The 11874-nt window shown below is 49.4% G+C and overlaps 2 protein-coding genes across 2 annotated transcripts in view; both read left to right on the top strand.

Annotated features, from left to right (window-relative positions):
- The first annotated feature begins 124 nt into the window (after positions 1-124).
- Positions 125-1631, top strand: Apof (apolipoprotein F). The gene is given in 2 exon segments (XM_005371200.2): positions 125-308; positions 541-1631. Coding segments are annotated over 2 exon segments (1041 nt in total). The 5' UTR covers positions 125-292; the 3' UTR covers positions 1566-1631.
- Positions 1632-1997: 366 nt separating this feature from the next.
- The window catches only part of Stat2 (signal transducer and activator of transcription 2), a 22405-nt gene continuing 12528 nt past the window's right edge, over positions 1998-11874 (top strand). The window contains exons 1-10 of the mRNA XM_005371199.3: positions 1998-2153; positions 7174-7311; positions 7437-7584; positions 7889-7984; positions 8318-8407; positions 8497-8572; positions 8974-9059; positions 9190-9341; positions 10897-11055; positions 11164-11256. Of these exons, the coding sequence (XP_005371256.1) occupies positions 7181-7311; positions 7437-7584; positions 7889-7984; positions 8318-8407; positions 8497-8572; positions 8974-9059; positions 9190-9341; positions 10897-11055; positions 11164-11256 (1031 nt within the window). The 5' untranslated portion in view covers positions 1998-2153; positions 7174-7180. The remainder of the gene's footprint in view (positions 2154-7173; positions 7312-7436; positions 7585-7888; positions 7985-8317; positions 8408-8496; positions 8573-8973; positions 9060-9189; positions 9342-10896; positions 11056-11163; positions 11257-11874) is intronic.

Raw genomic sequence — 11874 nt, 5'->3', positions numbered from 1 at the left:
CTTGGAAACAAAACAAAACAAAGCTGGTGACCTTATTGGAGGATAAGATCGATGCCCTCATTAAAGCACCTGGTTTTGCTGTTGAACCTTTCTGTTCCTGCTATTTGCAAAGGCCCTGGCCAATGTCAACATCTGAGGCCGTATCTGCACTGTAGGGACGGATGGGCCTATTCTAGCCGTCAGTCCTGGCCCTTCCACTGCAGTGACTACAAATATCTCCTCTCTTCACGGGACAGAGAACTAGAAAAAAGAGGAGGAGCCACCAAGCCTACCCCAGTGGTCTCACTTCTCCATGACCGGACTACATGGTAATCTGGGTCTCTATAAATGGGTGGGCACAAAACAGGGAGGTTTCTGTGACACAGAGATAACAGAGACCAAGGAAAAATCGCATTGCATTTCCCTTATTCTACCCTTTACTAAAAAGAACAAAAGGTTGGAGGTAGGTGATAGAGAAGGGGGCCCCCTGAGTCTTGGGTTCCCTTAAAACCACAATTTCAGTGAGATGGTTTGCATGTTTTGGGGTTCTCTCTTTCTCAGGGTACTCTGCTCCAGACATGCATCGCGTCCGACTCATCATGATGCCAATCCCGCTGCTCTGCTTTCTCCTGCTGTGTCCCGCGGATGCCATGCCACACCCAGAGCCAACCGGTCCTTCTACAATGCTCTCTCCCTCGGCGTCCTCACACCCCTTGTCCTGCAGGGCTCTGCTCCCAAAGTCCCTGCCTGGCTTCTCTCATCTCCCACCTCTCCCCCAGTTCCTGGTCGGTCTGGCTCTGAGAAATGCTCTGGAGGAAGCTGGCTGCCAGGCCGAGGTCTGGGCTCTGCAGCTTCAGCTGTACCAGCTGGGAGGTGTGGAGGCTACCCAGACCCTCATCCACCATCTTCAAGAGCTCCAGCAAGGCGGACACGCGGACCGGCAAGTGTCAATGGACGCCCTGACCTCCGCTCTGCAGCGCTCAGCCTGGGAGCAGCCAGGTCCAAACAGGGTCCGTCGCTGGCTTTCCTACTCCGACTGTGACAACGAGCAGGAGCAGAGCATGCACGAGGTGGTCGGGCAGCTGCCGGCAGTGGGGGCCTACTACAATCTAGGCACAGCTTTGTATTATGCCTTTCAGAGTTGCTCTGACAAGGCCAAGGAGCGAGGCAAAGATGGGGCCATAGATCTGGGGTATGACCTTCTGATGGCCATGGCGGGTCTGTCAGGGGGGCCAGCTGGGGTGGTCATCAGTGCTGCTCTTAGGCCAGCAATGAAGGCTGGGGTTCAGCGGCTGATCCAATATTATTATGGTGAGAAAGAGGTGAGCTTCCCGTAGCCAGAGACCAGGAAGGATGGACCCTCACACGACCTGGAGGAAACAGCCGTGGCCAGTTTTGTGTCAGAAGCTGAAAGTCCATCTTCCTACTGGGGGCCAACCTTAGTCAGGAATTATGGTGTCTTAGCATACAAGAGATCGCAGCAGAGCAAATTCTGGCAAGAGAAGGATGGATGGATGGAAGGGTGTGGGGTCCTGTCATCACTTGCCGGTCATTTCTTTCTTGAAACTCAGCTTTTACATTCCTAATGAGGGACTAGTGAGTTTTCACCTGAGCAAGTGGTTTTAGAAATAATTAAAAACTGATAGCCTGAATTTATAGTATGTATGATTATATCCTCAAAACTACCTCGGCTCTTCCCTCCCTATCCTAAAGTGTCGAAATGCAAGTCCCACCCCTTCTATGGAGTCCTGGGCGCCTCTGCAGGCTATGGTTTCGTTTCTTTTCCCTGGCGGTGCTGATTCAGAAAAGTCAGCTGCTTGAATTCTTGGGTACGACACTAACTGGGCTCCGCCCATCTCGGTCGAGGGGCGGGCGCTAAGGGGAGCCTCTCCGCCAGTCACTGAAGTCGGCGCTGAGGTTCAGAGCGGCTAGTCCAGCCCGAAAGAGGGCGGGGTTTTGGCTCCACCAATGAGGCACGTGGGGAGGGCGTGGCTGAGCTCGGGTCGCCTCGGAGAGCCCGGAACCGCAGGTGTTCAGCGCCGGTGACCCGTTCCGCCGCTCACGATCTGGGTCCGCCGGAGTCGGGGGCGGGGTGGAAACGGTTCTTGAGCCGCCCGGAGGATTGCAAGTTGTCGCGGGAGCCACTGGGAGGAGCGGCCCTGGACCCTCAGAAGGTACAGGCCCCGAGAGGTGTGCGGAGCAGGGAGGCGCGAGTTCGTTCCCGGGACGGGCTGCTGCCCCCCCCCCCCGTGATGCCCCTGCGGAGAAGGCTTCTGCTCTCTGGCAGTAGCTGAAGCTCTGGTGTGTCCAGGATGTCACACCCCCGCTTAACTCTACTTCTCAACCCTGTCGACTTCCTTCCAAAACTCCTCCGCAACCCCTGAAGCCTGGCATGTAGCATTTGTTCCTTGTCATAAGCCAAAACTTTAACCTCTGCTCTGCGTTATCTATCGATCCGTTTGTTTATTATTTAATTTGTAAAGGTGTTTTGTCTGTGTACCACATGCATGCAGTTATTGTGTTGGTCAGAAGAGGGCGTCAGATCTGAGACTGGAGTGGTGGCCATGTGGGTGCTGGGAATCGAACCCAGGGTCCTCTGGAAGAGCAGCCAGTGCTCTTAGCCGCTGAGCCATCATCTTTCCAGTGCCTTTTCCTCTTTTTTTATTTTTTGTTCCTTACTTAACTAAATACACAAATAAAAACACAGGCATCCTTATTTATGTGTGTATATATGCACATATATAAACAAACAATATGCATATATGTTTTAGATATGTAAGTATAAGGTCCTGGAAGGTGAAACTGTTTATAAACACAAAGTCTAATTTATTTTAGAAAATCTTACTTAGTGCAAAACTGGTGTTTGAGAGAGTGAAGCATTTTGTTGCAGCCCCAATAACTGCAGTAGAAGACTTTCTTGTTCGAGGAAGGGTTTCTCTGTGCAGCCCTGCCTGTCCTGAAACTTTCTATGCAGAACAGGCTGGGCCTCTGCCTCCCAAGTGCTGGGATTCATGGTGTGCGCCACCACGCCCAGCAACTCCTTCCTTTCTCTCTCTCTCTCTCTCTCTCTCTCTCTCTCTCTCTCTCTCACTCTCCTTCCCTTCCTCCCTCCCTCCCTTCCTTCTTTCTATGCTGTGTATCTTTTATATGAATTATCTTTTTAAACAAATAATCTGCTTATTTTTACTTTATTTGTATTGGTGTTTTGCCTGCATGTATGTCTGTGTGAGGTTGTCAGATCTCACAGATAGAGTTACAGACTGTTGTGAGCTGCCATGTGAGTGTTAGGACTTGAACCCGGGTCCTCTGGGACAGCAGGCAGTGCCAACTCTCTAGTCCCTACACCACGTGCCTTGATCCTTTCATTTCCCCTTCCCTTAGCATCCACCCTCTGCCCCAGCACTCCCAATAAAACAAAATTTAAGAGAAGACAGGGAAAAGAAAAAAAAGGTGAAGAATTTTAAAATCTCATCACGGAAGCTGCGGTGTCACGCAGTAAACCCCGTTGTTCATGGATCTCTACTTGCATGTGTTTGTTGCAAAAAGCCATCGGTCTGGTCCGGGGCCTCTGGTTTCTACTAGACGTCGATGCTGGGCCCTCAGTGGGCCTCTTCTTGGCTGTCCTTTTGTTGCCCTGTGTTGTGGGGATCATGCAGCTTTAGAACTTTTGTTTCTTATGTTTTGGTTTCTTATTTAAATCTCGGTATTCATGCATTCCCTTGCTTTGATACCAGCCCTTTAATTCCCGAAGAACTGGGATCTTGTCCTTAAAATGAAGTTCTTGTTTCATAAAAGCAATACAGGGGCTGGGGAGATGGCTCAGTGGTTAAGAGCACTGACTTTTCTTCCAGAGGTTCAATTCCCAGCACCCACATAGCAGCTCACACCTGTCTGGAACTCCAGTTTCAGGGGATCAAACACCATTATGCAAACATACAAGCAAAACACCAATGAACTTGACGGTGGTGGTGCACGTCTTTAATCCCAGCAGAGTCAGGGACTGTGAGTTTGAGGCCAGCCTGGTCTACACAGTGAGTGCCAGTACAGCCAGGCCTACACAGAGAAATCTCATAGTTTTAAAACAAAACAAAAACAGAAAAGCAACACAGTATATAGTTTTAAGGAATCAAATACCATCTGAGATTTAGCTCAGCTAGAGCATTCCCAGGGCACAGAGAGGTCCTGTGTTTGAACTCCAGCAAGGGTTGGGATCAAGGATTATTAGTAGTAAGCTAAAATGAAAAATTGGCTCTGTGGGGTGGAGAGATGGCTCGGTGGTTAAGAGAGCTCACTGCTCTTGCAGAGAACTGGGGTTTGGTTATTAGCACCCAAACCTGGAGACTCAGTACACCCTGAAACTCAAACTCCAGAGAATCTAAAGCCCTGGTCCATTCCACCCCAGCTCTGCACACCATTATACACAAATAAATACTTTTTTGTTTGTTTGTTTTTAAGAAAAATTTGATTTCCTGCCCAATCTCTTCCCTTCTCCATTCTACTCTCAGAGGAAGAAAGACAGTCACGGACTCTAGATGTTTTTGTTTGCCCTGTAGTAGAGTCGTGTGACTTCGAAGAACATGCGTGTGCTTGTTTCTTCTCATCTTCCAGGCTTCAGGTGCAATAAAAGGTTTTTTCTTTAAATTTATTCTCTCATACAATATATCCCAACTGTAGCCTCCCTTTCCTTCCCTCCTCCCATCCGTCCCCAACCCTCTCCCCTACATCCTCTGCTCCTCTGTTTCCCTTCAGAAAAGAGCAGGCCTTCCAGTACACTGAGCACTGCATAACAAGATGCAAAAGACTAGCCACGAACCCTCATGTTAAGGCTGGCTGAGGCAACCTAGTAGAGACAAGCCAGTAGGCGGAAAAGGGTCCCAAGAGCAGGCAAGAGTCAGAGCTACCTCCACTCCGACTGCTAGGACTCCCACAAAAACCCCAAGCTAAGCAACCACAGCTTGTATGCAGAGGACTTAGCGCAGACCCTTGCAGGCTCCATGATTGCTTCTTGAGTCTCTGTGAGCCCCTGTGACTCCCTACTTAGTTAATTCTGTGGGCCTGTCCTTAGCCTCTCTAACTCCTACAATTCTTTCTTCCCCTCTTCTTCAGGGTTTCCTGAGCTCCGACTGAAAAAGAAAATCAACAAAATGATTCCTAGTGATATTCTGTTCTACTCATAGCCGTTTGTCATCGGAGAGGCTTCCTCAGGCAGCCGAGGGGAGCAGATGAATTCCCATAATAGATAAGAGATGGCAGTGGGAAGGGAAAATGTGCCGAAATGCACACGGCACTGCCTGCTTCGTGTCGGGGAAAACAGTTTTGTGTGAAATTTCTGGGTCTTTCCAAATTTGGCATTTCTCCCAAAGACGAGGGATTGACAGTCATAAAAATGCTCCAGTCTTAGAGATTGAATGACTGGCACTTAAGCCACCTTAAACAGAGGTCCTTTCGTAGGTGGTGGGCAGTTGGTAAGGCATGTTTCCTTCGCTGACCCTAAATAAAACTCCAGGGCCAGCAAAAGTCATGAGTACTCAAGACCAGCATTGATCTTTATTGCTTCTCCTTCATTCCTGAATAAACAAACACAAACTCACAAAGATCAAGCAAATTAAGTGGATGAGGTAGATGACATTAGATTGTGGGAATATTATTTGTTAGGTTGGATAATGTGTACGTAAGCAACCCTCTCTTTTTTAAATATTTATTTATTATGTATACAATATTCTGTCTGCGTGTATGCCTACAGGCCAGAAGAGGGCACCAGACCTCATTACAGATGGTTGTGATCCACCATGTGGTTGCTGGGAATTGAACTCAGGACCTTTGGAAGAGCAGGCAATGCCCTTAACCTCTGAACCATCTCTCCAGCCTCCTCTATTTTTTTTTTTGAGGCAGAATTTCATGTAGTCCAGTATAGGTAGAGTTTTTCTGTCCCGCCAGTCAGTTCTGACCCACTAGCCAGCTCCCCAAATAGCCACACAGAGACTTGTTATTAATTATAAATGCTCGGCTGATAGCTTAGGCTTGTTATTAACTAACACATTTTAAATTCATCCATTTCTATTCCATTTCCTACAAGCTTTGTAGGAAAAGGCTTGTTTATTTATGGCTTGTTACCTCATTTTGTACACGTCCTCCTTCCTCTGTGTCTGACTGGTAACTCCCGAGATCCCACCCTTCTTCCCAGCGGCCTCCTAGTCTGGCTGTCCTGCCCAATCTCTTTCTGCCCAGCTATAGGCCAGTCAGCTCTTTATGAACCAATGGGAGTAATACATATTTATAATGTACAAAGTCGGCTCCACAGCAGTCCAGCCTGACCTAAATATACTATGTAGCTGAGCCTGCCCTCCATACTCCTGCCTCCAGCTGTCAAGTGCTGTTGTTATTACAGGCATGTGCCACCATGCCAGCTCTTCCTTCTACTTTTGTGTGTTTGAAAGTTACCAGTAAAGCAAAAAAGTACCACATATTGCAACTATTGAATAGTATTCCCTGGAAAAAACGCAGCAAACTGCACTAAGAATTACATCTAAAGAGAAAGGATGGACCCAAGATTGAGAGGAGGAGCAACGTAAACTAGTATTTTCTGTATCTTATTTTATGCGTATGAGTTTTGCCTACATGGATGTAGACATACCACTTAAGTGCTTGATGACCTCAGAGGTCAGCAGAGGGCGTCAGATCCCCTGGTTATCAGTCATCATGAGGGTGCTAGGAATCAAAAGCTGGTCCTCTAGAAGAGCAAGAAGCGCTCTTAAACACTGAGCCAACTCCCCAGTCCCTTTTCTGTATCTTCTAATTGTATAATTAAAATATTTTAAATTAGAACAAAAATCTCATAGCCAGACTTGGTGACTCATGCCTACATCCGAACTCTTAAGAGGCTGACGTGGGATTGTTGTGACTTCTAGGCCAGCTGGGTTACTGAGTGAGATCCTGGGTTTGTTTTTCTAAACAGGGTTTCTCTATGTAGCCCTGGCTGTTCTGGGACTGACTTTGTAGATGAGGCTGGCCTCGAACTCACAGAGATCCTCCTGCCCCTGCCTCCTGAGTGCTGGGATTAAAGGCGTGCACCCCCACGAATGGCCTGTTTGCTTGTTTTTTTGTAAACCAAACAATAAATTCATAAATTGTCAGACTCTGGATGATTTGGTTCCGTAGAATGTCCAGCTGAGAGCTGATATCCTTTCCACACAGAGTCCAGATGGCACAGTGGGAGATGCTGCAGAATCTTGACAGCCCATTTCTGGACCAGTTGCACCAGCTCTACTCTCAAGTCCTCCTGCCAATGGATGTTCGACAGCACCTGGCTGCCTGGATCGAAGACCAGAACTGGTGAGGACTTCGGGAGTTGAGCTGGTTTCTTTCCTCTGAGCCTTCAGGGTCCCAGAGACTTCCCAGGAGGGGCAGGCGATCTCACAGCAGCTGAGATCCTAATCCTTGTCATGCCTGGTCCTCAGGAGGGAAGCCGTGCTAGGAAACGATCACTCCAAGGCCAACATGCTGTACTTCAACATCTTGGAGCAGCTGAAGCAGTGGGACCACAGCTCGGATCCTGATTGCTTTTTATTGCAGCATAACTTGCGAAAATTCAACCGGGACATCCAGGTACTTGGGAGAGTTGGAACTAATAGGGTGGGCCAGCGTCTGAGAACAGGGTAAGGAATGGGGTAAAGAATGTTCCTAAAGATGCAAAGGGAGGCAGACCTGGGGACCGGAAGACAGAGTCTGGACTTGGGGTGCTACTGGCAGATTAAAGGACTGATACGGGTAGATACAGAGTCTAGACAGAGGTAGGAGGTGGCCAGGGACCCCGAAGGAGGGACAGTACTAGGGCCACCAAGAGCAGGGTCTGGAATGGCAGGTGGGTAAGGTAGCTGAATGGATCAATTCGTGTGTGTTTCTTTCTTAGACTTTACCCAATGGTCCTACCCAGTTGGCTGAGATGATCTTTAACCTTCTCCTAGAAGAGAAGAGAATTCTGAATCAGGCTCAAAGGGCTCAGGAGGTAAGGACAGCGTGGTGGCAGTGTTGAAAGTTGGGACGGAAGGACACCACAGAAAGGACACAGGGACCTCGTCTCCAACCAGGATCTCTCCGCATCCTGCAGTAAAATTTCAAGTCCTGATTTTAGGGATGAAAAGTCAACATTCATTCTGGGAGGGGGAAGGGAGCGCACGCCTTTAACCTCAGTGCTCAGGAGGCAGAAGCAGGCATATCTATGAGTTCGAGGTCAGTCTGGTTTATAGAGCAAGTTCCTGGACAGCCAGGGCAGCATAGTGAAACCTTGTCTTGGAAAAGAAAGCCAGAGTTGGAACATGTTGAGAGCCTCTTGTTTCAGGTGCAAGCTGGGCCAGCTCCCGAAGCAGCCGCGAGAAGCCAGCAGCTGGAGATTGAAACCCGAATCCTGGATTTACAGGCTGTGGTTGAGGTTGGTGGTTGTGGCAGTTGTCGGGTGGAGAGGATTCAGTTCTTCTGCCCTTCAGAAGCCGCCTTACTGGGGTTGCATCTTCTCTACAGACGTTTGTGAAATCAGTCAGGCAACTGAAAGACCTGCACGATGTCTTCAGCTTCCGATACACGATTCTCACTCAGAGTAGGTCCTCTCGAAGTGGGAGAAGGACAGGGGTCATCTTGGGGACCTAGTGTGGATGATGACAGAAGCCGAACGCTCCAGAGAGCAGCAGTCACCTTGAGTGACTGCCACATATGTGGCATCGGTAGCCCGTGTGGATAGCAGGACAGTGGCGCCAGGCTGTGCTGCGGAGGTTGGAATAGCGAGGCAGCTGAGGAGCCGCTAGGAAATGATAGCGGGCTTATGTCGGAACTGCCTTAGCAGGCTGAGTGGGCTTCTGGGCCGTTCAGAGTTTGCCTGTGAGACCCCAGGTGCCTGTACTTTGCCTGGTTCTCCCTTCCTCTCCCTCCACCTCCTGACTGAGACCCTGGCTAAGGAAGAGCAGAGGAACCCGTGAGCTGACTCTTGGGTTTGCCTTTCAGACAAGACGCCATCTTTGGACCCCCATCAGAACCAACAGCAACAGCTTGTACAGACAACAGCCAACAAACTGGACAGAATGAGAAAGGTGAAGGGCTGGTCAGAGCGGGCAGCAGGGAACTGCAGGAGAGGGGGCTGGGGGCTCCGGCCTCTTAGCCTTGCTGGCTTTGTTTCCGCTGATGGAGAGAGGTGCTTAGACCACATTCTCCCTTTGCTAGGAGGTGCTGGATACCTCCAGGGCCCTAGTGGGCCGATTAACCACCCTGGTCGACCTGTTGCTGCCAAAATTGGATGAGTGGAAGATGCAGCAGCAGAAATCCTGCATTGGAGCCCCACCACCGGAGCTGCAGCTGGAACAGCTCGAGCAGTGGTGAGAGGAAGAGATAGTTCTTTTCCATCCTCATGCACACACCAGGCCCAGCCTCACGGAGCTTCGTATGCTGTGTGGTCTAGGGACAGCAAGTGAAGGGCTGGGCGGAGCGCGGAGGCAGAGCGCTTCTCCACTTCTCCGGCACGCACAAGGTCTTGGATTTGATTGTCAGCACAGAGGGCGAATGGAAGGGTGGGAAGGGGAAGAAGTGCAGCAGGTGATGCCGTGGCCTCGTCTGCCACGTTTTCTTTTGACTGTGGTCACACTCTGCTTGTTTGTTGTCTTCCCAACTCAGGGAACCTCAGAGTCCAATCTTTGCTCTGGTAAAGAAATAACGTAGAGTAATGAATTCATCCACAGTCATGATTTCTCCACCCTTTGCTTTGTTTGGTTTGCTTTTGAGACCGGGTCTCACTATGTAGCGCTGGGTAGCCTGGAACTCGCTGCGTTGACCAGGCTGGCTTTGAACTGACCAGTTCTCCAGCCTCTGCTTCCCTAGTGTTGGGACTGAAGGCAGGGGTTACCATACTGGTTTAATAAAATAAATCTTTAAGAAAAGAAACCTGGACTAGAGAGATGGCTCGACAGTTGAGAGTGGCTGTTCTTCCAGAGGTCATGAGTTCAGTTCTCGGTAACCACGTGCTGGCTCAGAACCATCTATAATGAGGTCTAGTGCCCTCTTCTGGCGTGCAGGCATGCACGCAGACAGAACCCTATATACATAATAAATAAATCTTTAAAAAAGAAATAAAAAAACCCTGCCTCGAAAAACCTAAATAATAATAATAATTATTATTATGATGATGATGATAAAATAAAATAAATGAACACTTGGGAGGTAGAGGCAGGTGGAGCTCTGTGAGTTCTAGACCAGCCTGATCTAGAGAGTGAATACCAGGACATCCAGGGCTACACAGAAAAACCCTGTTTCAAAAACAATCTCCTCCCCCCAAAAAAGAAAGAAAAGAAATGGAGCTGGGCGGTGGTGATGCACACCTTTAAACCTTTATCCCAGCCCTCGGGGGGGTGGGGGGGTGGGCAGGAGGCAGACTTCTGAGTTCAGGGCCAATAGAGCAAGTTCCAGTACAGCCAGGACTGTTTCACAGAGAAACCCTGTCTCACAAAAACAACAGCGACAAAATTGTGTTGAATACTCTACCATGTGCTTCCTGGATTCTGTTTGTGACGGGGTCTCCGGTTTCCTAGGCAGGCCTTGAACTCGCTATATAGCTGAAAATGAATTTCGGATCTGGCCTCTGCCTCCTCAGTGTTGGGATTTCCAGCGTATGATGCTATACCCAGTTTATACAGTGCTGGGGATCAAACCTAGGACTTTGTGCTTTTTCTGCCAAACAAGCAACATCATTAACCCCTTGTATATTGTCAGTTTTTTGAGGCAGGATCACATTTCAGCCTTGAGAGTGTGGGAGCGGAGGGGCGCAGTGCACACCTGGCTCTGTTTCCAGCTCTCCATGTCATTAAAGGGAGGGCACTCAGAACCTCAGTGGGGCCCCGTAAAACTACACATCCTCTCTCCCCGTCCTCTGTCACCCAGGATGACATCTGGAGCAAAACTCTTGTTCCACCTCCGGCTGCTGCTGAGACAGTTAAAGGAAATGAGTTACATGCTGAAGTATGAGGGTGACATGTTTAGCCAAGGGGTGGACCTGCAGAATGCCCAAGTCACGGAGTTACTACAGCGCCTGCTCCAAAGGTCTGGCAGCCTGGGAGGACTCTCCGGTGGGAGAGACAAGGAAGAAACACGGGGATACGATTGCTACAGAACTGAGCTGTTATCTTCTCTGCACACCTCTTTCCTCAGGTCCTTTGTGGTGGAATCCCAGCCCTGCATGCCCCAAACTCTCCACCGACCCCTCGTCCTGAAGACTGGGAGCAAGTTCACTGTCCGAACAAGGTTGTATTTTTTTTTTACCTCTGCCTCCTCCCCGGCTCTGCCTTTCTGACTTTGCAGAAGCTCCTGCTGCTGGAAGTTTCTTCTCTCCTCCAGTTCACCTTCCGCTTCCTGTCCCCTGGCCCTCTCTTCTACACATCTGGCTTTATCAAGAATTTGAGAGCCAGGTGTGGGGGTGCACGTCTTTAATTCTAGCATTTGAGGGACAGAGCCAAGTGGATCTCTGTGAGCTTGAGGCCAGCCTGGTCTACAGCACTAGTTCCAGGACAACCAGGAATACACAGAAAAACCCTGTCTTAAAAAACAAAACAGCAACAAATTTGAGATTGACCACTGTGTCCGTCTCCTGCTCCCCTAGTGTGAGACTGACCACTGTGTCCGTCTCCTGCTCCCCTAGTGTGAGACTGACCACTGTGTCCGTCTCCTGAACTTCCCCTAGTTTGGGACTGACCACTGTGTCCATCTCCTGAACTTCCCCTAGTTTGGGACTGACCACTGTGTCCGTCTCCTGTCCCCCTAGTTTGGGACTGACCACTGTGTCTGTCTCCTGTCCCCCTAGTTTGACACTGACCGCTGTGTCTGTCTCCTATCTCCCTAGTTTGACACTGACCACTGTGTCTG

This window comes from Microtus ochrogaster, unplaced genomic scaffold (assembly GCF_000317375.1).
Source record: "Microtus ochrogaster isolate Prairie Vole_2 unplaced genomic scaffold, MicOch1.0 UNK99, whole genome shotgun sequence".
Classification (NCBI taxonomy): domain Eukaryota; kingdom Metazoa; phylum Chordata; class Mammalia; order Rodentia; family Cricetidae; genus Microtus; species Microtus ochrogaster.
This window is presented reverse-complemented; position numbering and strand designations above follow the sequence as displayed.